The sequence below is a fragment of the Macrotis lagotis genome, chromosome 1 (assembly GCF_037893015.1).
Source record: "Macrotis lagotis isolate mMagLag1 chromosome 1, bilby.v1.9.chrom.fasta, whole genome shotgun sequence".
Lineage (NCBI taxonomy): Eukaryota > Metazoa > Chordata > Mammalia > Peramelemorphia > Peramelidae > Macrotis > Macrotis lagotis.
In genome coordinates this window covers 60,566,985-60,591,346 of record NC_133658.1, presented here as the reverse complement: position 1 = coordinate 60,591,346, position 24,362 = coordinate 60,566,985, and the positions used below count along the sequence as shown (strand labels likewise).

The 24,362-nt window shown below is 39.5% G+C and overlaps 1 protein-coding gene across 6 annotated transcripts in view; it reads right to left on the bottom strand.

Annotated features, from left to right (window-relative positions):
- Nucleotides 1–13,959: 13,959 nt before the first annotated feature.
- The window catches only part of MBTPS1 (membrane bound transcription factor peptidase, site 1), a 66,346-nt gene continuing 55,943 nt past the window's right edge, over nt 13,960–24,362 (bottom strand). For 2 of the 6 annotated variants that reach the window (XM_074201996.1, XM_074201992.1), the window contains exons 20-23: nt 22,497–22,628; nt 21,808–21,934; nt 15,604–15,734; nt 13,960–14,890 (exon numbers count right to left, since the gene is read on the bottom strand). In XM_074201996.1, the coding sequence (XP_074058097.1) occupies nt 14,694–14,890; nt 15,604–15,734; nt 21,808–21,934; nt 22,497–22,628 (587 nt within the window). In that variant the 3' untranslated portion in view covers nt 13,960–14,693. The other 4 variants (XM_074201997.1, XM_074202003.1, XM_074202000.1 and 1 more) reach the window with 4 other exon arrangements.

The window sequence follows — 24,362 nt, the reverse complement described above, 5'->3', positions numbered from 1 at the left end:
ACCTCATCTTCCAATCTCTCTTCAAGTCTCTCTTCTGTGTCATACCTCCACCCCCCACCCCATCTCCACTGGCTCAGCTGTAATGAATGATCACTCCATTTCTAATTGCCCTCCCATAGTTTTCTAGGTTATAGGTACCTTTTGGGTGTATCCCTCAGATTCTAACCTTCACATAACCTTTCTTTCCTTCTCTTCCAAACATCTCCCTCACTCAACTCCTCCTTCACCCCCCCCATCTAAATTCAGAGCGTAAGCGAAGAAAGAGGGGTGTGTGTGTGGGGTGGGGTTCCCCCTCCACTTAAGGGATTGCTCACAGAAAATAGTCTTTTAACTTCTTTGGCCTTGGGAGGGTTAAAGAGGATTACATTCTTTAAGCCAATAGGAAGGTCTGAAGAAAGGGGATTCAATACTTTGTCCTTAAACTTGACTGGTTTTGGATGGTAATTGGAAAGGACCTCTGGTTAATTTGGCTCCCCCCCCTCCCCATCTAGGAACTCATAGAATTCCAGAAGCTTAGCATCACTCTCAGTCCCCAGAATTAAGTGATCTGATCCACTACCAATTCTCTGCCCCCTCCATATTCACATATATTAGAAGGACCTGGAGAGTGAATATGTAGGAGTGTACAACCATGAAGGATTAAAGGGTGGATCGATGAGAGAGAGAGGGAGAGAGAGAGAGGGAGGAGTAAAAATAGAACTGAGAATAATAGAACTGAGATCAAATCCTCTGATTCAAGCCTTGCATTTAAGGTCCTACATGATTTGGTTCTCACTACCCTTTCCAGACTTAGCTCACATTATTTCTATTTGTTTTCCTCCTATTCCAGTAATATGGGCTTGCATTCTATTTCTCATATCTATTGCCATCTCTTGCCTCCATGACTTTGTACAAGTGATTACCTATATCTGAAATATTCTCATTTATTTCTGCCTTTTGAAATCACTAGCTTCCTTTAAACAGCTCAAATAACACCACAAGGCTTTTTCTACCTTCTCCTTCCCCTTGTCACACTCTCTACCTCTGGAAAGAACTTGGTATTATTTCATTGTACTTTGCTGAGTTTATCGTTGTTTTTACAAAGGTAAATATGCCATACTTACTTCAAAGATGCAGCAAGAATAAGCGTATAAATATCTCCTATTTCCCCAATTTTTGGGGAAAAGAGCCTACTTTCCTCTTTACAGCCTCAATTTCTGGGACAGTAGCTCAAAATTTGGATCAGTTCCTAAATCACTTCCTCCAAGCTTATTCAATGATGATGTATAATTCAGTTTTGACCAGCCTGGGTCCTGAAGGTCATTCTGCTCCTTGGGACATCCATTCTGGGCTGTCTACAATACCAAGTCTGGGACCCAGGTTATGGGATGCTCAGATAATAAAGTATCTTCATCATGTGAGAATTCACCAGCTTCATCTAGAAGAAAAATAACACAGCAAAAGGTCAAGATGGCAGGCCCATTTCTTGGGACCCTGTGGTCTCAGAAGGGGCCCCTTGCCACATGACAGACACTATTAGCAGAGTGATCCAAAATCACTCAAAAGTGACTGAAGCAAAAGAACCACATGTGCTCTGTATTCACTTAACTGTGTACATATTTGCCAGTAGAATAGGTTCTCTTGAGGTTAGAGACTGTTCAATTTGTCTTTGTTCACCTAGCATCTACAGCAAGTATTAATAAAGATTTGTGGAATTTAATTTACTTGGAATGACCTCCTGAACTCTTTGGGGCAGTTACCCAATTCCTTTTGCAAGACTTTCCAAGAACCTCACCAAATAACTGGCCAACTAACCCACTGTCTTCCTGGCTCATTTCCCAGCATCTAATGGGACTGAGAGTTCCAGTTAGAACTTCTGTCCAGTCTTAGATGTGGGAATTCATAAAAGCAGTTGTTGTCTCTTATGACTCCTGGGCTTCATGTTTCTGATCCACCTCAAATGCAAGAACCTTCTCTGGTTCTTTGTCCACTATTTATGGCTTAATCAAACAATTCAATTTTGCTAGGTTTGGTTAAGCTGTCCCAATACACATGTGCAAGTAATGGCTTAATGGATCCTAATTTATTTTTTACTTTCCAAATATTGGACTTCCTTATCACAGTGAGAATAAAGAGACTTGGCTTGGGGGCCAAGCTGTCATCTCCTTTATCTCTCATGCCTCCAAGTGCTTGGAGCCACTTCCCAGTCCCTGCCTGTTAACTGGTCATTAGCTGTTCACAGAGAGATTCAGGAATCATTAACTTTGCATGACTTAGAAATTGTCCATTGGGCTGTGAAATTCCAGCCAATGGGAAAATCTCTTCATTGCTGACAGGAGCTTTGATATCCCCTCTCTCTTTGGCATTGGAGGGAGGTCTGTGACTTTTCCTCAGAGAAAAGACCTCCTGAGCCCCAGTCTGAGCAAGGGGGTGAATTGGCCACAAGTAGGTTCCTCAAGTCAGGGGGCCCCAGTCCCCCCCCCATAGCCCAACCACCCAGCCAAGTCCAAGCCCCAGCACTTGAAAATCAAGGAAAGTCTCTCTTTGTCAGACTGGTTCATAGGTCTCAGTCTCACAGATTTAGAGCCAGAGCTAAAAGAGCACCATAGTGGTCAACTGTCTAGGTTCACACCAATAGTAAGCCACTGAAGTGTTATTCAACTTCAAGCTCTCTGACTCTAGAATCATGGCACTTTCCAGTGGACTTCTGAGGTCTTTTGGTCCAAGATCCATTTTTCTAGAATATCAGAGCTGCCTACCTGTTTGCATGAGTTTGCTGTCCCTCTCTATGGTCCAACTCCCAAGAGTTGGAGACTTTGGTACAAATCAGAAGGACTCATTTCTTATCTCCCCATGGCCTCTAAACACCATCCTCTTGTTGATCATTGAGCTCTCCATATGCTCATGGTCAGGAAGAGGATGGAAAGAGAGGGATGGATGGAAAAGTAAGCAAGATGAACTGTGGTAGAATGTCACAGATAGAAATGCAAGAGACCTTAAAGGTCATCTGACCTCTTGGTCACTCAAGGAACAAGGGGTAGAGCCCAGATTAGAATCCAGGTCCTATGGCTACAGATACAGCATCCTTTCCACTGTGCTATCAAGTCAACAAGAAAGATGATGCCTTAAGGTTTAGTGAACCAATCAACAAGACATTTATTAAGTTCCTCTTTGTTAGTGGACTGTGGATTTAAAAAAGAGGCCAAAAAACCCAGCCCCTACCTTCAAGGAGCTCAGAGTCTAATAGGCTAATAATAGTTAAGATTTTTAATAGCATCTTAAAGTTTGCAAAAATACTTTACAAATATTAATTCATGAAAAAAAGAGAGCCAAGATGGCAGAGTAAGCAATAAATCACCATAACTCTCTCATATTCACCTCCAAAAAACATAAAATAGCACCCCAAAACAAATCCTAGAGAAGTAGAACTAGTAAAAAAAAGACAGGGTGAAACAATCTTAGCCCAAAAAAACTTGGAAGATTGGCAATAAAGGTCTGTTTCACTCAGGTGAAAAAGGAAGTAAAGTCCAGGTCAGGGAGCAACCAACAAAAAATTGTAAAATACCTTATGAGAGAGACAATGTTAGAATCATACCTGGAAACCAATTAGGAAATTAGAAAGAAAAAAACTGTCTAATTTTCCTGGAACCAGAGAGCAAAATAAGGTATTGAAAGAATCTGCTAATCACCTCAAAAAAGAGTTCCCAAAATAAAAACTCCAAAAACCAGTATAGCCAAATTTCAGAATTATCAGGTCAAGGAAAAAATACTGCAAGTGACCAGAAGGAAACAATGCAAATATTGGGGAAACATAGTCAAGATCACTCAAGACTTGGCAGCTATAATGTTAAAACATTAAATATCATGGAACATGATATTTCAAGAAGGCAAAGGAACTAGAACTACAAAAAAGATTCACTTAGCCAGTAAAATAATTAAGCATCAAGGGAAAAAAATTATTCAATGAAATAGGATCTCAAACTTTCATGAGAAGTCCAGAACTAAACCTCCAATATCAAGATCCAAGAGAAGCATAAACTGATAAAAAAGAAAACAAAGGATTAAACAGAGTTAAACTGTTTACATCCCTATATGGGAAGATGATACTTGTAATTCTTCTTGTTGTTTTTGTTTTTAGATTTTTGCAAGGCAAATGGGGTTAAGTGGCTTGCCCAAGACCACACAGTTAGGTAATTATTAAATGTCTGAACTCAGGTACTCCTGACTCCAGGGCCAGTGCTCTATCCACTGCACCACCTAGCTGTCCCCTGTACTTGTAATTCTTAAAAATTGTATCACTAATAGTACAGCTAGAAGGAATATACATAGACAAAGGGTATGGGTATAAGGTGAATCTGAGGGAATGACAAAAAAATTAAGGGATGAGAGAGGAGTGCACTAGAATGGGGTAAATTATTTCACTTGAAGAAGTATGAAAGATATTATGGTGTAGGGGAAGATGGGAGGATGGGTGATGGCATTGCTTGAATCTTACTCTAATCATTATTGGCTCAACAAAAGAATGTATACAAATAGCTGAATATAGAAATATATCTTATTCAATGGTGAAGTAGGAAGGGAAGAATTAAGGAAAGGGTTGGGGTAAGTGGGGACTGACAAAAGGGAGGGCAGTGGTAGACAGAAACAAGACACTGGTGAGGAAGGAAATGGTGAAAAGGAGATAGAGAACAAACAAGAAGAAAAATAGGATGGAGGGAAGTACAGATAATAATAATATCTTTGAATGTAAATGGAATGAATTCTCCCATGAAATGGAACTGTACGGCAGAGTAGATCAAAAACCAGAGTCTTGACTTCAGGCCAAGATGGCGGAGAGAAGACAGGCACAGTTCTAAAGTCTCCTGATCTTTCTCCATCTATCATATGAAACAACCCTCTTAACAGAAATCCAACCCACAAAACCCAGAAAGAAAAGCCAGGAAAAAGAACGTCTACCTCAGGATTTGTCTCTTGCAGCAACCTTGGGCAAATCTGGGCATGTGAGTCTGGGTACAGAGGGAGGATCAGCCCCCATCAACCAGATTAGCTGCTGAATTGGAGCCAGGGAGTCCGAGGGCCTGAAAGCCGGACCTGCTGGATCAGCAGTGGGGCTAGACCACAGGGGCTTGAGTCAACTAGGGAGCAGAGACACTGGTTTTGGCGCTGACCCTCTGGAGCTTGCCAACAGGGCTGGGGGGAGATTTCAGGTGCAGGAGACCTGCAGACACCATCCCTGGGCTCCTCTGGTCTGAGGAACTCTGAGTCCATGCCCCCATTGCCACTGAGGCCTCTTCTCAGAATAAACAATTGCAGACTACTTCTTCCTCAGGCACAGGTGTGTGAGCAGAAGAACAGCCCAGCTGACAATAGGGAAAGGAATGACCTCACCCCAAGGTAAAGCCCACCATTAATTGAAGGCAAAAAGGATTCAATAGCTTCAATCACTCCCTTCAAGCTAAGGGAGAAGGCCTTCAATCAAGGTCACAGACACTCCAGAGAAATCAACCAGCACCTCCTACTGGCCAACCATAGAAATTGCACTCAGTGAGTAAAGCTTCTAGTGATCCCAAGCCCCTATGAACCAGCCCCTCCCCACCTCAAGGTCTTAGCAAAATGAAGAAGAGTCAGTGGAAAGGTGGATCCATAGAAAAATTCTTGGAAGGAAAAGACCCTAACTCATAGAGACCTAGAACCTCTGAGGAGAATATGATCAGCACAGAAAGACTTCCTTGAAGAAATAAGGAAGGAGTTTTAAAATCAACTGGAAAATTAGGGAGAGATAATTAATACCTTGCAACAAGAAAACAAATCCTTAGAAAATACAATTGGACAAATACAAAATGAGAATAAATCTCTCATATCATCAATTGGACAACTACAAAATGAGAATAATTCTCTCAGATCCTCAATTGGACAAATACAAAAAGAAAATAATTCTCTCAAAACCTCAATTGGTCAAATGGAAAGCTCTTTCAAAAGTAGAATTGACCAACTGGAAAAGGAGTTGCAAAAGGTTAATGAAGAAAACTCCTCCCTAAGAAAAAGAATGGAGTCTGCAGAAACTGACTTCATGAGACAGCAAGAGCCAGTTAAACAAAATCAAAAAATAGAAATAGAAGAAAATGTAAAATAGCTCATCAGCAAAACCACTGACCTCGAGAATAGGTCGAGGAGGGGCAACCTGAGAATTATTGGACTTCCTGAAAACATTGAAGAGAAAAACAGCCTGGACTTAATATTGATGGAAAATTGACCTGATATCATGGAACCAGAGGGCAAAGTAGATATTGAAAGAATACATCGATCCCCTCCAGGAAAAGATCCTAAAATGAAAACACCAAGGAATGTTGTGGCCAAATTCTAGAACTATCAGATAAAAGAGAAAATCCTGCAAGCAGCTAAAAAGAAACAATTTAAATATCAAGGAGCCACAGGAAGGATTACACAGTACCTGGCTGCATCAACATTAAGGGGTCAAAGGGCCTGGAACAAGATATTTTGAAGAGCAAGGGAGTTTGGAATGCAGCCACGAATCCACTATCCCACAAAGCTGAGCCTTCTCTTCCAGGGGAAAAAGATGGATATTTAACAAAATGGAAGAATTCAAAAAATTTCTGATGAAAAGACCAGACCTAAATAGACATCAAACAGAAGGTTCAAGAGACACATGAAAAGGTAAAAAAAGAAAGGGGGGGGTCGGTAAAAGTAAAAGAAAAAACTGCTATCCAACAAGTTGAAATCAGCTATATCCCAGCATGGGGGAAAAGATTCTCATAAATCTTGAGAAGTGTAACTCTAACAGAGAGAATATACCTAGCCAGACGTGATGGACATTCATGACCTATCCTTGAGACTGCTATCCAATGGGATGTAACTGGCTTTAACCCCACTTGGGAGAAAGACTCTAATAACTCTCAAGAATTTTAACTCTATTAAGATAGAATGTATTTAGCTAGAAGTGATGAATACTCAGAATTTTCTGACTCAGATAGAATGATCTAAAAAACACTACCTTCTTAAAAAAGGGGGACAGGAAGGAGATGGGAGGAGGGAGGGGAATGAATGGGGTAAATCTCATTACACTAAGAGGTACAAAATACCTATGGTAATAGAGGGGAAGAAGGGAGATGAGAAACACCTGAATCTTCTTCTCGTCAGACTTGGCTTAAAGTCAACTTACACATACTTAGTTAACTTAAAAAAAAATCTAACCTTTCAAGTATTAAAAGGGAGAAAAGGGGAGGGGGATGGAGAAAGGGAGGGTGAGTGGGGGGAAAGGAGAACTAACAAAAGGAAGGGAAGGGAAAGGGAGGGAAAGGGGAGGGGTGATATAGGAGGGGAAAGACACTGAAGGGGGTGATATTCAGAGACAAAATACTGGGGAATACGGATAAAGGGGGAAGAAGGGGGAACACAAACAGAGGGAAGATAGCATGGAGGGCAATAAAGAATTAGTAATCATAACTTTGAATGTGAATGGGATGAACTCTCTTAAAATGTAAGCGAATAGCAGAGTGGATTAAAAAACAGAATCCTACAATATGCTGCTTACAAGAAACTCATTTGAAGCAGAGAGATACATATAGAGTAATGGTAAAAGGTTGGAGCAAAATATATTTTGTTTCAGCTGAAGTGAAAAAAGCAGGGGTAGCAATCCTTATCTCAGACAAAGCAGCTTCAAACAATAGATAGTGTTAAAGAGATAAGGAAGGAAACTTTATCCTCCTAAAAGGAGGATAAATACTGAATATATGCACCCATCAATACTGAATATATGCACCCAATGGGACAGCATCCAAATTCTTAGAGAAGCTGAAAGAACTACAGGAAGGCATAGACAGCAAAACTCTACTAGTGAGAGACCTCAACTTCCCACTCTCAGATCTAGATAAATCGAATCATAAAATAAACAAGAAAGAAGTTAAGAAGGTAAATAGAGCACCGGCCCTGGAGTTAGGAGTACCTGGGTTCAAATCCGGTCTCAGACACTTAATAATTACCTAGCTGTGTGGCCTTGGGCAAGCCACTTAACCCCATTGCCTAGCAAAAAAAAAAAAAACCTTAAAAAAATTAAAAAAAGAAGGTAAATAGATTGTTAGAAAAATTAGATATGGTAGACTTATGGAGGAAACTGAATGGGGATAGAAAGGAATATACCTTTTTCTCTGCAGTACATGGAACTTATACAAAAATTGACCATGTACTAGGACATAAAAACCTAATGATCAACTGCAGAAACGCAAAAATAGTGAATACATCTTTCTCAGATCACAATGCAATAAGTCATATGCAATATTGGGCCAAGGAAATATAGACCCAGAACCAATTGGAAACTGAATAACCTCATTTTAAAGAATGAGTGGAGCAAAAAACAAATTATAGAAAGAATTAACCATTTTATCCTAGATAATGACAATAATGAAACAACATACCAAAACCTATGGGATTCACTCAGACCAGCTCTCAGGGGATATATTATATCTTTAAATGCTTACATGAATAAATTAGAGAAAGAGTAAATCAATGAACTAAACATGCAACTAAAAAAATTTGAGAAAGCACAAATTAAAAATCCCCAATTAAATACCAATTCTCTTCCAGGGAAAACTATAGACATTTAATGAAATAGAAGAATTAGAAAAAATTCCTGATGAAAAGACCAGAGCTAAACAGAAAATTTGGACATCAAACAGGAGGTTCAAGGGACTCATGGAAAGGTGAAAAGGGGGGGGGGCGGTAAAAGAAAAAAACTGCTATCCAGTAAGTTGAAACTGGCTATATCATAGCATGGGAGAAAAGATTCTCATAAATCTTGAGAATTGTAACTCTAACAGAGAGAATATACTTAGCCAGATGTGATGGACATTCATGACCTATCCATGAGACTGCTATCCAATGGGATGCAACTGGCTTTAACCCCACTTGGGAGAAAGACTCTAATAACTCTCAAGAACTTTAACTCTATTAGATAGAGAAATTCTAGAAATTTAGAAATTCTAAAAATTAAAGGATAAATTAATAAAAGCAAAAAAACTATTAAATTAATAAATAAAACCAAAAGTTGGTTTTATGAAAAAACCAATAAAATTGATAAACCTCTGGTCAATTTGATTATAAAAAGAAAGAAAATCAAATTGCTAGTATCATAAATGGAAAAGGTGAATTCACCACCAATGAGGAGGAAATTAAAGTAATAATTTGAAATTATTTTGCCCAACTCTATGCCAATAAATTTGATAATCTAAGTGAAATGGATGCATATTTACAAAAATATAAGTTGCCCAGGTTAAATGAATAGGAGATTAAATATCTAAACAACCCTATCTCAGAAAAAGAAGTTCAACAAGCCATCATTGAACTCCCTAAGAAAAAATCTCCAGGGCTTGATGGATTCATAAGTGAATTCTACCAAACATTTAAGGAACAATTGGTTCCAATTCTATATAAACTCTTCGGAAAAATAGGGAAAGATGGAACTCTGCCTAACTCTTTCTATGAAACCAATATGGTGCTGATACCTAAATCATGAAGAGTTAAAACAGAGAAAGAAAATTATAGACCTATCTCCCCAATGAATATAGATGCAAAAATCTAAAATAAAATCTTAGCAAAATGATTACAAGTTATCACTGGGATAATACATTATGATCAAGTAGCATTTATCGCAGGAATGCAGGGTTGGTTCAATATTAGGAAAACTGTTAGTATACTTAATTATATCAACAACAAACCTATCAGAAATTATATGATCATATCAATAGATGCTGAAAAAGCTTTTGACAAAAACAGCATCCATTCCTACTAAAAACACTAGAGAATATAGGAATAAATGGACTGTTCCTTAGACTAATTAGCAGTATCTATTTGAACCCATCAACAAGCATTATATTCAATTGGGAGAGGCTAGAGGCACCCAGGAAAGTGCTATTATTGTCCTTGCTGTTACAGATGAAGAAACTGAGGCAGACAGAAGTTGAATGATTTACTCAGGGTCACAGTTTTAATATCAGAAGTAAAATGTGAATTTACGATTTTTCTGAATCCAAGTTCAATGTTCTATCCACTGTAATATCTACCTGGTAGTCTTCCTTGGGCATCCAACTTATCTAATCTATGAGTAAATCTTTTGAAATGTTCTTTATCTTCTCTGCTAGTTGGGAGCAGCCCTTATGCACAGGGGAACAACTTATCTCTGTTAAATCTCTAACTCATTTTTGATCGAAAGATTATGCCTGGCATTTTCCCATGGGATCTTGCAGTTTGTACACATGTGTGTCTAACCTTTGAAGATTTTGTGCAAATTCCCTCCAAAATAATTCTTAGAGGGTACCATGAACTAAGAGTTCAAGATCTACAGCAATTGGCAAACCTCATTTTCAGGTGATGAGAATGAACAGCTGTTGGTTGGGATCATTTTTTTTTTTAAATATTTTTGCAAGGCAAATGGAGTTAAGTGGTTTGCCTAAGGCCACACAGCTAGGTCATTATGAAGTGTCTGAGGCTGGATTTGAACTCAGGTACTCCTGACTCCAGGGCCAGTGCTCTATCTCTGTACCACCTAGCAGCCCCTGCTGGGATCATTCTTAAGCTAGCAAAGGCACTTCCACCACCCACACTTTCAATTCCTGATTCTGTCATCTTCTACCTGCCTCTATTCTTTTTCATTCTTTTGAATAATCCTTTTTTCCCTTCTCAGCCTGGTGTGAGAAAACACAAGACACCTCAAGCACCAAAGAAAAGATTGGGAAACTGGAAGAATCATTACCCTCAGGTAGTAACTGGATAACAAAAACTCAGGCAGTTTTGTTTCCAATAAACTGCCTGGGAACCAAAATTTTGTAGCCAAGTTTTCTAGTAAGCATGTGAATTTTTAGACAAAAAAAGGTGATATTCACCTTTATTGTGTAAATCTAAGCATCTGTCAAGTAGATGGTTTATGCGTTTAATAGCAAGTCCAGACTGAGAAAAAGCAGCCTTCTTCATATAGATCAGAAATGAAATATTGGCTGGTGAGACTGAAATATCTGGTTTCTTTTCCTTTGTTCAAGGTATCAGGATTTCCCTTGAAAATATCAGTGGTGCTAAACTTATGAGTTCAGAGAGAAAAAAATGAAAGCAATTGCTATTCTCAAATGAAGGGAAAAAAGGGGTCTCAAAGGGTTCTTAAGATGCTATTTCAGGTGCAACTTATTTTCCCACAGAGGAAAACAGAGAGAAGGGTTTTAGCAGATTCACATATAATTAGAACCCAATCATAACAAGGTCATGGAATAGGTAAATGTTTCCCATTTGAAAAGGACTTTATACTTACTTTTAGAAATTTATGGAGCCATTTCTTTTATTTTTAAACTTTTATTATCTTGGAAGAACAGGATCAGGTCCCCATTTTTTTTACTTTTGCCACTGATGGGGAGATGAGCATTCTTGAGCAAAATCTACAAGGTCTTGAGTTTGGGCCAGTAAGAGATCTATGAATTCCTCACTCTACTACTTCTATTTCTATGTCCTTAATCAAGCCCTCGAATTTAAAGGACCCATTGTTATTTTAGGATTTAGTCATTGCAATAGCCCTATATATATATATATATATATATATATATATATATATATATATATATATATAAAAGGTAAGAAGGGGGTAAAATGATTTGACAAATGGAGAAATAGGAATGATTTGGCCCAAGACCACTCCCTGAGTTAGTAAATGACAAAATCTGGATTCTAGGTTAGAGCTGGTTCAGCTTAACAGCAGAATCTAATACCCTGGGCTGCCACAGGTTTCTCAGAAAACAAATGGATCAAGTCTGAGCTGAGACATGGATAACTGGTCTATCAGAGCCAAGGTTTACTTTTCATTGTGAGATGTATCAACGATGGGCTAAGATCACCTACAAGTAAGACCAACTTCCCTTGAAGGCGATCAATTACCATTTAAACATTTGCAAACCAAGATATTTTTCTCTGGAACTGAATCATCTGGCTATGAAAAGTTCACCTTTTGGTAGAAAAATGAATCATTTGACTATTTGCATTTTCCTGTAGTATCTTGCATTCAATAATATAAGTAATTACCCTCATGTTAAAGAAAAAGACATTAAAATAGCATATACCAGAAGGGATGACCAAATAATGCTTGTTGAGTGAGATTTGGCTCAATATTCTGATTTCACAGAAAACTGAGGCTCAGAGATGGGATGGGTCTTAGCCAAGGTCACACTGCTAGTTAGTGACAGGACTGGGATCTCCCGATTCCCACAACAGGGTTCTTTCCATCACCTCAAAGTCTATTACTATCAGTGTTTATTATGGTTATTAGACTTCAATAGAACCACTCAACTACCATACACATGGATTATGTGTATAAAGGTCAAATATTTGTTTTATATGATAAATACAAGAATGGAGAGAAGGATGTGACTCATGAAGGACTAGGCAGTAGTTGCCATTTTTGCTGACCACAGTGAAACAACTTTCTGGGTCTCCATAGCCTGGGTTCCTGCCTGAATCTTGGAGTGAAGTTGACTCAAACCAACCTTGGTGGTCTTCACCTGCTGTGGACTTCCCAGTCCTTCTGTAAGGTCAGAGATCTTTTTTAAAGCCAGCTTGGGCAGATAGGCTTTGTCTGTATTGGCACTAAGTTCTGAAGCCAAGATTCAAGTCCTGATGTTAATCAGCAGTTTGATCTGGGACCTCTGTGAGCCTGTTTCTTCATCTCTAAAATGGGAATACAAAGGTTTGCCCTAACTACTTCACAGGTTTAGTTGTGAGGGAGGGTGAAACCTCGGAACTGCACTCACCAGTTTGCCAAAGCTTTGTCACGCTAACCTCTTCACAGTCTTACCATGATCCAGAAGGATCCCGAGTAGCTGACCTCCCTGAGTTAGTGATTGCCCAAGTCCCTGCCTACGTCTGCCTGTTCCTCGGTTGGGGGCTGACTGATCTCAAGCTCTTACTCCTGTCTGGTCTATCAAGATAAAACATGTCCAGTCATTCTAAATCAAAATGGCTGACCAGAGCAATGATCTTCCCATTTCATGGGTCAAGTGAACAATGTGGTGAGGTACAAACCCTGTAACTTGTGAAGCCAGTCCCAGGAGAACCATTCCAAAAATCATGAGGAAATATGTCCTTAACATCAGTGTGACAGAAAGTCACGGGATAAGAAAATCTTAGAGCTGGAAGGAACCTTAAGAGAATTCGTACATACTTGTCATCTGATGGGGAAACTGAGGCAGAGAGAAGGGAAATGCATTTGGGGAAACTGAGGCAGAGAAGGACAATGTCTTGTCCATCCCATTAGTAGCAGGGCCCAAGTCTCTTGACATATCCAATCCAATGCACTTTAGGACAGTTTTTAAATCTTAAAAATGCAACTCTCCAGCAGCTGGGTATCAGATGCAGGAAATCTTTCAAATACATTGTGGGACATTGGTGCCTGTGGGGATAATGAAGTCTGCCCCAAAGAACATCCTGATATCTTAATATATAGAAATATCAGGCCAACCAGTGTGAACCTGCATAGACAGATACCAGTGTCTGTCTGGTGTCACCTGCAGTTCTGAATGAAGAATGGGGCAGCAGAATACAGAAATGGAGAAGCGACTTCTATCTCTGAGACACTTGAAGTGACAGCAGTGGCTGAGTCGGGGGAGATGCGTGACAAGCCACCTGACTGTCCCTGTTTGGGGCCCCAGGTGCTGTACTCCTCCCAGCAACTTTCCAGGCTTTTGTGTCCATGTGACCCATCCCCATCCCCAGCTAAAATCCCACACATTTGTTAGCCTAGATCCCTCCTTCCTCACTGCTTGTCTTTTCAGATGGAGAAGCAGATGAGTGGTCAGCTGGGGTAGGAAAAAACAAATTAATTATTCATTCAGTGAAAAGCTGAGGGGGAGGATTCACTGGGGGTCAAGAGTTAGGCAGGCTGCTTCAGAACCTGCTCAATGAGTTGTCTGTAAAACAGACATTGGGATGGGAAAAGAGGCTGCAAAGCAATGATTTCAGCTTCTTATAGATAATGCATATTTATTGAAAATTTTCTTCACCAACAATGGTGAAATCAAGACCCAAAATTACAAAAAAATCATGGCAGTTGGTTTTTATAAAAATAAAGTGAAGGTCTATGTCTCACAGATTTGTGCTAGTTTCCTTCCAGTCTCAGTCTGTCCCTTTTGCATCATTAAAATGAATGGAGCTTGTTACTTATTCCTCATGATGTAATATTAAAAAACTGCATTCCGTTGCCAAAAAATAGTTTTGTTTCCAAATACCATTAAGTTCCTAAAGTGACATTTTCCAACAATAAATATAGAAAATAAGCCTTTAACAAACATTTCCATTTGGTCAGGATTTTTTTTTGCTTCAAGTCTCTTTCTCCTCTAAAATTAAAAGCAGCCCAACAGCCTTCTGAAAATCTTCAAGTCTTTGGCGTGGTGCAGCCAGTCACTCTTCCACAGAGCTTTTGTGCATGGCCAACTGGAGGAGTCTCTTCTATCAGGGGCTGAGGGGAACTCGATGCTCATTCATGACCCTCCCCATCCCCATAACATGTAGGCCAGGCCCATTTGGAATGGGCAACATTTAATGAAAAAATGAGAATACTTTTAGATGGGTACCCCCCTGCACAAGAAATCTTCACCAGCAACAATCATCTGTTGTCTCCTGAGGCCACTGAAGAGGGCCCTCTTTGGCGATAGGGCTTAGCTGCTTGGCTATCATACTGAAGGGGTCTTTGGTGGATGGACCTGCTGCATGAGCTGGGGGCGCTTGACTCTTGGTTTCCTTCTCTTGGGCCTGCTTTTAGCTTTGTTGATCTGCACCACAAAGAAAGCCAGAACCACCATGGCACCCAGGAAGGCAAATACCGGAATCGTCTGTCCTACATCTTGATTATAACGACCAGGCATTATCCCTAAAGAACAAAGGTTAAATTAACAGGTCAAGAAAGTAAACACAACACTGGGACATTCTGTTTCTTTGACAGGCTCTAGTTCAGCAAAGATGAAAAAAGTATATATTAACCGAGTAAAGGTGCATTTTAAAGCCTGAACGTCTGGAACAGCAATAAAGAATGACTCGAAATCCTGGCTCCTTCAAAGCGGCAGGCAGTTTCCCTACTGGAGGAGAAGTCACAAGTGTCAAAAGGTATCCTTGTGGCTCAAGACAGATTTAAGATTCATGTCTTCACACTAGGAGGCCCTTGAGGGCTGTGAAAAACTGATCACTGGCTTAGGCTAATCTCAAAGATCTGAGACCATTAGCTAGTTGTCTTAGGTAACTCCATGAAGATTTTTAAAGTCTCCCAGAGCATTCTCCCCTTACAGCTATCAACCTATATTCTAGATCCTTCCAGGGCTCTTATGATTTAAGGGTTCCAAGCAGGAAGCACTTAAGACAGCACTTTAATCACTAATCTGGACCCCCTACTTTAAGAAAACCGAGGCAGGGGGCAAGGCTCCACTGCCAACAGCAGAATCTGCATCTAAAATCTGGCCTAGACACATGAAAGCCCACTTTGAAATTGAATTAAGAACTTCTCAAGTACAGAGATTGTTCCTTTTGTCATCACTTGTTCCAAACATTGTAATTTGGCATGGGACAATAATGACTCACTTAAAAACTTACCTCCTGGAATGTCCCAAGCCCCACTTTCTCCAGGAGACAAAGGTCTTACTTGGGGTCGATTGGTTCGAAAGCTGGGTAAAGCCATTTTGTCTAAGTCAATCGACAGTAATTTTTGATGTTTCCAGAGATTACTGAGGAAAAGTGTTTTAAAAAACAATTAGCACTTAAATGGTCCTGCCAGAAAATTTTTAACAAATACCTACAAGTTGCTGTGAACATAAATTTGATAAGCTAGCCTCCTGTTATATAGATAAATGTGCCATCCTAAGAACAACCCCAGCCACACTTTCAGAGCACTTGCCTCAACAATAATATGAAGGAGACAGTAAAAGTAGTATGATCCCCATTTTTACGGATGAGGAAGCTGTTGTCTAAGAAGGAGAGATGGTGTGCCTCAGGTGACATGGTTTGGCAATGTCAGAACCAGAACAAGAGCTCAGAATTCTATATTACCGGTCTTAACTTTTTCCTCTTCCAGACAAATGTTAATACTCCAAGGAAACCCAAGCAGGGTTGCTTACCAAATAAAACTGTATCCTTTCCCTCTTCCTTCTCCCACTGCCAGGATGCTAATTCATTGCTTCTGGTCTGGGTTGTTCTACCAAGGTCCTCTTTGGTCTTCAGTCTCTCTGAGCTACTGTTCACACCACCCCTTCCTCCTGCCTCCTAGAATAAGACACATGACCCCATCTCCCATCATTTCTATCTTCCCTTAAGAGTTCAGTGCCATCTCCAGTGGAAGTCTATCCTGATATCCTGATGCCCCTAATCCTACAGCCCTCTTCCCAAAATCATTGTGAATAACCTTGGTAGCTAATTATTCATGTACAAAGAATTTAAGGTTCTTGATGACAAGGAATCTTTTCAACTTTGTCTTTGTACCTTCACAAGGCTTAATGCACAGTAGGTGCTATGAAATGGATGTAGGGTTGAAAAACAACTGAGAACTTCTGATCCAAGGCAGTTTTAATATTCAGTCACTGGACAAGGAGTTGGGGGCTCCTGACTAGCTATTATCTGCCTTCTCTAAGCACCTAATATCATTGCAGAACTTGTACCAGAGAAATAATCTCGGTCAAACCCTCATCTAGTAAATGAGGAAAGAAGAGGAGAGCCCATGGAGGTGGGGCAGAGATGAGGGCAGAGAGAAGGAGAACACAATCAGAAATGTAGATCACCCAATCCAAAGGGGAAAGAAAGACAAGAATGGGAGAGACAACTACCTTTTTTTTTCATGGGGTTTACTTGTTAGTGACTTGTATTTGAGATACAAAGTTCAAGTTGACTTGTCATTTTTACTCTGGCACCGAATGAAAATGATAATGCTCAGTCAATTAGGACAAAGGTCAACCTAAAACTGGGCAAACCTGTACATCTACCTAAGCAGGGAGGAATGCAAACCTGGCCCAAGGAGCTTCCTGGGCAGAGGAGAGAGTGCCAAGCACGAGAAACCCTTTCTATTGGAGGAAACTAAGTTTCACTTAGTTTGAAATTGAATAAACTGGGACATAGTTGATAGCTGATAAAGGTTTTCTGATGGCTATTTTACTTTCATAAATTTGAATTTTAAAGATACAATTTTGTTAGATTTGGAATTGGTTATGGGATATTTGTATGGGGTAATCCATGTAATTAGCAAATTGGAATGCTTGAAATTCTGATTAGCTTAAATTCTGGAATTCACTTATTTAGTAATGTTATTTGTAGGCAAAGCAATTATCCATGGTGAATTCAATTAATACAGATTCTCCTAATAACCTGACTAGTTGACAACAGATTGCAATCATGAAGAAAGGTGGAAGATGTGGAGCTGATGCTAACCTGTGAGGCTTTTAAAATGTAGCACAAAACACTATATTAGGAAATATTACAAGAATAGGGCATTTGATTCTTGTGAATAAGACAGAGTAATGACATAAGGAAAGGGAAGTGGGCACGAAGTCAGAAGCCCAGCTCCACTGCTTGTTGGCTGGGTGACCTTGGACAAGTGACCTCTGGAACCATCTGACCAGGCAGAGTATAATTCTCTAATCCTGGACACGAGGCTTTATCTTAATATAGATGGTGTTAATTCTTTTGGCTGACATGAAGCAACACTGCGACCTCATTCCGGAACTAGAGGGCCATTAACAGTCCAGAACTTTTCTATAAGCATATTGTATTTGTAAAGCACTATTTCCCTTCTTCATTTAATCAGTGGATTTTTAAATTTAATCTTATTAGAACCAGTCCCACAAGTCTATCCTGTTGCCATCATTTTGGATCTTTCACCTTCCAATGTGTTGGCCATTATTCTCACATGTGGCATCACCCACCGACTCTGCCTTCATTCAGTTACCAATATAACATCTCATGACATCAGGTCAAACACCATCGTTGAGCCTCCACCAGAGACCTCCTTCCAAGCTGACCTGGAGTCTGGAGCCAATGATGACTATCCTTTGGGTCTGGCCATTCCTAACTCTACTGTTGTCTAGTTCACACCCCAGCACCTTTTCCACAAGAAATGCCTGAAAAGACTTCCCCAGTACTTTGCTAAAATTCAGTGTCCACTGTCTCTACCTCCCTGCCCTGATCTACAACTCTACTGGGTATGAAAACCCTATACATAAGTATGTTTTACATTTTTTTTGTTGTTGTTGTTAACAGAGAACTGGCAACTTCTAAGAAATGAGGTTTTTCTGGTTCTCCTGTTTAATTGAGCCCTAAAGAAAATGCAAGATGTTTCTGGGTTGGGCTACATGGTCTGAGAATGGATGATCACACTAATTACAATGTAATGCAAAAGTGAGGTGTAGCTGGAAGGAATTACTAGTGATACGAGTACCAATTCTTGCTCCATACTTATTTTCTATACGACCTCAACATTCTTGAGAACTTCAAATGAAAATCCAGCAATTATCATCTTTGGAAGGGTGAGTTAGTATTCACCAAATTATTATTCTCTATTTGATTGAGAGGCACATGGAATGGCAAGGACCCAGTTTCAAATCCTACCTCATATATTTATTAGTAGTGTGACCCTGAGCAAGTCACTTAAGATCTCAGGGTCTGAGTTTCCTTAATTGTAAAATTAGGGGATTGAACTTGCTGGCCCCTTCCAGTTATAACACTAGGATGCTGTGATTGTTCGACTGAAATTTATCCTAAACCTAGCAAAACTGCATGAATTTTCTGGAACTTATCAAAAAGTAGATCTGAGTGGTCTGAATGCTATTAGGATGGTAATATGGGAAGGCCATGATATTACAGGATTCAGAGCTGGAAAGAACCTTAGGTCCCTTCATTCCACATGAGAAAACAGTCTTAGAAATGGAAAATGACTTATCTAAGGTCACTCAGGGAGGAAGAGGCAGACCCCAAGGCCAGAGTCATCTCCACTAGATCACAGAGGTTTTTTTTTACTGTGGGTTTAAAGTGGATGAGATAGGGGGTAGTAAGAAGAGGGGAGTTGGACAGAGGAAAATGAGAAAATTTGATAGAATGAGATACTGAACTAGAAATGAAAAGCACTAAGTTATGAAAACTTTGGCAAGAGAACAGATGATGTGAGGGTAACCCAATAGTTCTTCACATTTTAATAAACATTTGCTATTGAAAGTATCCCAAAACTAACAACAATAAAATCATCCCTGAGGATGTGTGGATTAATGAACAGGAACAATAGGTCTAGTGAGACGCGTACAAATGACGGGTTGGTAACACTTCTGTTCTTCTAACAGTGTAAGGATCCTCCAAGATGAGTATTTTCTTTTGAAATAATAGAATAAAGGAAAGGAGTCTATAAAAATTAAAGTCTGGGATTAAAGCAATTCCTGGACCAAGAAAGAGAATAAACCATCCAGCACCCCGCTCCTTTACTGGGGGCCCTCAATGTCAAGCTGGTCTCTTTTACATTTTAAGGCAGAGGCCTCTGAAGAACAGGGTTATAAGTGGAAAGGAGGGAGAAGAAAGCTTGCCAGGAGTTCCTAGATGACAGTTTAGAGTCTTAATGCAGGTCTGAGGTGAGTGTGAAGTACGGAGACTGATTTTCACATTCTAGAGACCTGCTTCTCAGGAGTAACTTGTGTCTTGCCTTCCCTTCTGAAAAGCAGCTACTTCCCTGAGCCATTCCTCAGTGGTCTGGAATGCTGTGGCATCCTAAAATTCCCACCCAAAGGTTCAAGGTCCAGGGAAAAAGTTCCTTAATTTCAGTGCCCCAGGAATAAGTTGGCTTTAACATGGAGCCCCCATTACCTGTGTTCATCTTCTAAGTCATTAGGAGCCCCTATTAGGTGGAAATGGCCAAGGTAGCCAGGTAGGAAGTGGCCCTTCAAAGGAGGTTGGGCTAAGGATAAAGGAAGAAGAGATAGAGGATTGTGAGGATGGCAAGTTGGAGGGGGGAGAGGGAAAGACAAAGAAAGAAAGGGGGAGATGAGACCTGAATGACTGGCCAGTTATCTATCTCTGTACTGCTTACTGAAATGTCTTGTGCCTGGGGTTAGGAAGAACAGGAGTATTTCTGCCTTCCAAAAGGAATGGTGTGGGTGTGGGTGTTTCTGTGTTGAGTATATGGGAACACTGCCCCCCCCCCAATTCTAAACTTGTTTTGTCAAGGCAGGTAATGCCCAACCAGGCACTGCTCAGAGCCTGGCAGGGAGGCTCCATGACCCAGGGGAATCGGGGGCTCACCCCAAGGACAGTAACTTGAAGCCATATAGATCAGCTTTCCTTCACTTCTGGCTAGGTCTTCCTTACTCCAGGGCATATGCAGACCCTCTATCTCCTCCATGCCTGACCAGTACTTCTAAGCTCTGCTCTCTATCACAGCTCTAGTTATTACTCTCTACTTATATCATGAAGAACTGATTCTGGATTTTAAGCATTAAAATGCTACATTTCAAATTTGATACTTTTTTCCCCCTAGACTTTCCTATAAAACTCACATTTAGCAACTTTAACATGGATCCCCTCTTTAGTCCAATATTCAGAATGTGACACTCAAATGTGAACAAGTATGCCAGGGAGCATGGGGCAACCCTGTGAGAAGAGCTCTAGAGGTCGGGGACCGGAGGGACCACCATGTTTGACCTCCAACCCACATGCCGGACACTGAGTTTCCCTGCTTAGAAATGAGGAGGTTGGACTTGATGCCCTCTAATGTGTCATCCAGTTTTAACATCTACTATCCTAATATACTATGAATGTCACTATTCACTTATGATTTAAGAAAGTACTGTATTTTCTTAAATTTCAACTTAAAAATGGAAATAGATAGTATCCAGCATGACTCTGAATCTCTTATTTAAGCAACTCTAACTGAAGAGATAAAATTTATCTGTGATTTTTTTAAAAGAAATTTTTATTATGAACTTTTAAGTATCAAACAAGAATGCTTCAATAAACACACAGAAAAATTTATATGAAAACCTCAACTTCTGTTCTTTTATTTTTTTTCTGCTGGGCATTAAATCCAATATGGTAGCAACCAAATTGTACTGCCTGCCTGTGTCTCCCTATGAATTTTTTTTGTGATAAAAGATCTATTTTAGAGGGTCAATATCAAAAGACAGATAAATAAATTACTACATGTCAGAAACTAGGTCTGAATGATTAAATGGGAATATCTAAAATATTCTCCACAAATGACAAACCAGTATTAAATTTTACCAAATTCCTCTCCTATTCAAGGTTTCAGTGGCTCCCTTCTGTCTGTAGAATAAAGTCCTTTGACTGATATACAGATCCCTTCACAATCTCTCTCTAGTTTCACATTAGTATCAAATTTCCCTCTCCCCAGCCATTCCCCAGTCCATTCCCGACAATTAGACCCATTTTCTGTCCCTTCTCCATAATGTTCTCTGTGCCTCTACCAGAGCTGCCCACTGGCCCTCTCTGCCCCAGGGCTGGCATTCATTCCTTCTTCCTAGCTCTTACAATTCCTGAATACCCATTTAAATAGTCCTCTTCAAACAAGAGGCCCTTCTTCTATTCCATGGAAATGATTTTGTATTATTTGGTACACACTTTGTATTTATTTAGCATGTACACATATATCATGGTCCAAGTAGAACATATGATCCTTAAGGGCAGGAACTAATTTATTTTGTCTGTGCCTAGTAGAATGTAGAATAAAATCCAACTCTATCTGAACAAATAGGAAGATTTTAAACATCTGGAACAAACCCTAAAAGTGAACGGTGAAATAACAGAAGAAACGCTTACCTGGGGGCAGTTTCATTTAGAGGCTGTGGTTTGGCCCAAGACAGGTGAGGACAGGCAGGCAAAGCACGGGGTTTCGGATCTCCTAAATGGGCCTCAAGTACCTTTGAATAACGATGTAGATGGTTTCCTGTGGTACACACACACACACACACACACACACACACACACACAAATTACCACTATTAAAAATGGAAGGGCAAAAATAATTTCTCCCAATTTTTCAAATCTCTATAGTGATATAGAAGGTACTTCAATCAGCAAGCCTTCAAAGATGTGAGTAGTTCTTCACCACAATTATTAGTGCCATCTCTACTGCACTGCTCCATGTGTGTCCCTTTTATGAGTCAACATTTACTAAGAATCCATTTGATGCCTAGGACTACTGCAGAGATAACTTTCATAATAGGATGTTGATAAAGAGACTGTAGTTTTGGTGATTTTTCCACACTGATTTATCTGTTTACTCTAGTAATTAAAATTGTAAATGAAAAAAATTCATGAAATATCTTTGAAACAAATACTCCATTCAAATTTTTAAGCACTTAAAAACTAGTATTATTGAATACAATGCAATCAAGGAAATCAATGACAGATCAACTTCAAAGTTTGGTTAGAATGTCTGCTACAGAATTCCCAAGTTAAATCTAATCCAATTATCTTCCTTCAAGAGGGTGCATCAACTCATTTACCTTCCATCCTTTCTGGGAGAGGAGAGCCTGCTCCATTTGGAGGGCGATGCCTATTTTCAGAATGGCTGAGACTTGGAGGTATCACTCCATAAGAAGTAAACTGAAGGAGAGAATCCAGAAGCCAAAAGCAATCTGTGGGTTAATTAACAGTGATAATTAAGAAAACTGCTAAGAAGGGATTAGACCTGAAAAAAAAGATATGAAGGTTATCAAAAATATTAAAAATAATATGGGGGGGGGTGGCTAGGTGGCGCAGTGGATAAAGCACCAGCCCTGGAGTCAGGAGTACCTGGGTTCAAATCCAGTCTCAGACATTTAATAATTACCTAGCTGTGTGGCCTTGGGCAAGCCACTTAACCCCATTTGCCTTGCAAAAACCTAAACAAAAAAAACAAAAAAAAAAACCCCAACTAATATGGGGGTGGGGGAAGAGGAAGCTGAGGAATATAGCTGGATATAATCTCTGTTATCCAGAGTGGAAATACTAAACAACAGAAAAGGTGAAATGTGGGTTAAGTCTGGATAAACAAAAAAAAAACCTCATAAATGATCAATGTCAAATCATCCAAGAAGGAGGATTATTACATTTTTAGACAGCGCTTATTATTACTAAAATACCAATTTAGAAATAAGAAATATGACAAGTAAAACCCTAGTCAGCTCCCACGAGAAGAAATACTCATTAGCCTCTTGAAAGTCTGTCCCAAGCAACTAGTATGAGCCATGACTGTGCTTTAACATCCATCTTCCTTTTCCATATTTGATTTTTTAAAATTTCTAATTACATACCATGCAATGGAATATGTTTAAAAAAAAAGACTGATTCTCTAGATGTAAAAGAGAATTCTGGGATCACTTCCTATTTAGTGACAGCTAGTCTAAAGTTCTATGACAGAAAAGAATCTTTAAAAATCGTGTTTTGGGGTGGCTAGGTGGTCAGTGGATAGAGTACCGGCCCTGGAGTCAGGAGGACCTGAGTTCAAATCCAACCTCAGACACTTAATAATGACCTAGCTGTGTGGCCTTGGGCAAGCCACTTAACCCCATTTGCCTTGCAAAAATCCTAAAAAATAAAATAAAAATCTTGTTTTATATCACTTGTACAAAAATATTTACAGCATCCCTGTTTGTGGTGGCAAAGAACTGGAAATTGGGTGAATGTTCATCAACTGGGGAATGACTGAACAAATTATGGTACATGGACGTTATGAAACACTACTGTTCTATTAGAAACCAGGAAGGATGGGAATTCAGAGAAGCCTGGAAAGACTTGTATGAACTGATGCTGAGTGAGATGAGCAGAACCAGAAGAACATTGTAAACCCTAACAGCAACATGGGAGTGATGATCAATCTTAATGAACTTGCTCATTTTGTCAATGCAATAATTGGGACAATTTTAGGGTATCTGCCATGGAGAATACTATCTATATCCAGAAAAAGAACTGTGTAGTTAAAACAAAGACCAAAGACTATTGCCTTTGGGTTTTTTTTTAACTGTCTTATGTACTACATAATTTTGCTATCTCTAATATTTAATTTTTTCCTCAAGAATATGTTGTTTCAACACATTCAAATGATCACTGTACAGCATGGAAACAATATAAAAATTATCATATTCCCTTGGGGGGCACAAGGGAAGGGAAGGTGGGGGGAAAATTGTAAAATTCAGAACCTTACAAAAAAAACAGAAACTACTATTTTATATATATTATATATTATATATATTATATATATGAAGTATATAATATTATATATTATATATATATAGAGAGAGAATAAAGTATTTTTTTAATTCTTGTTTTGATCAGAGAGAAATTTAATTTTTCTTTCAGAAAAATGAAGAAGCTATATTGAACTTGTGCCT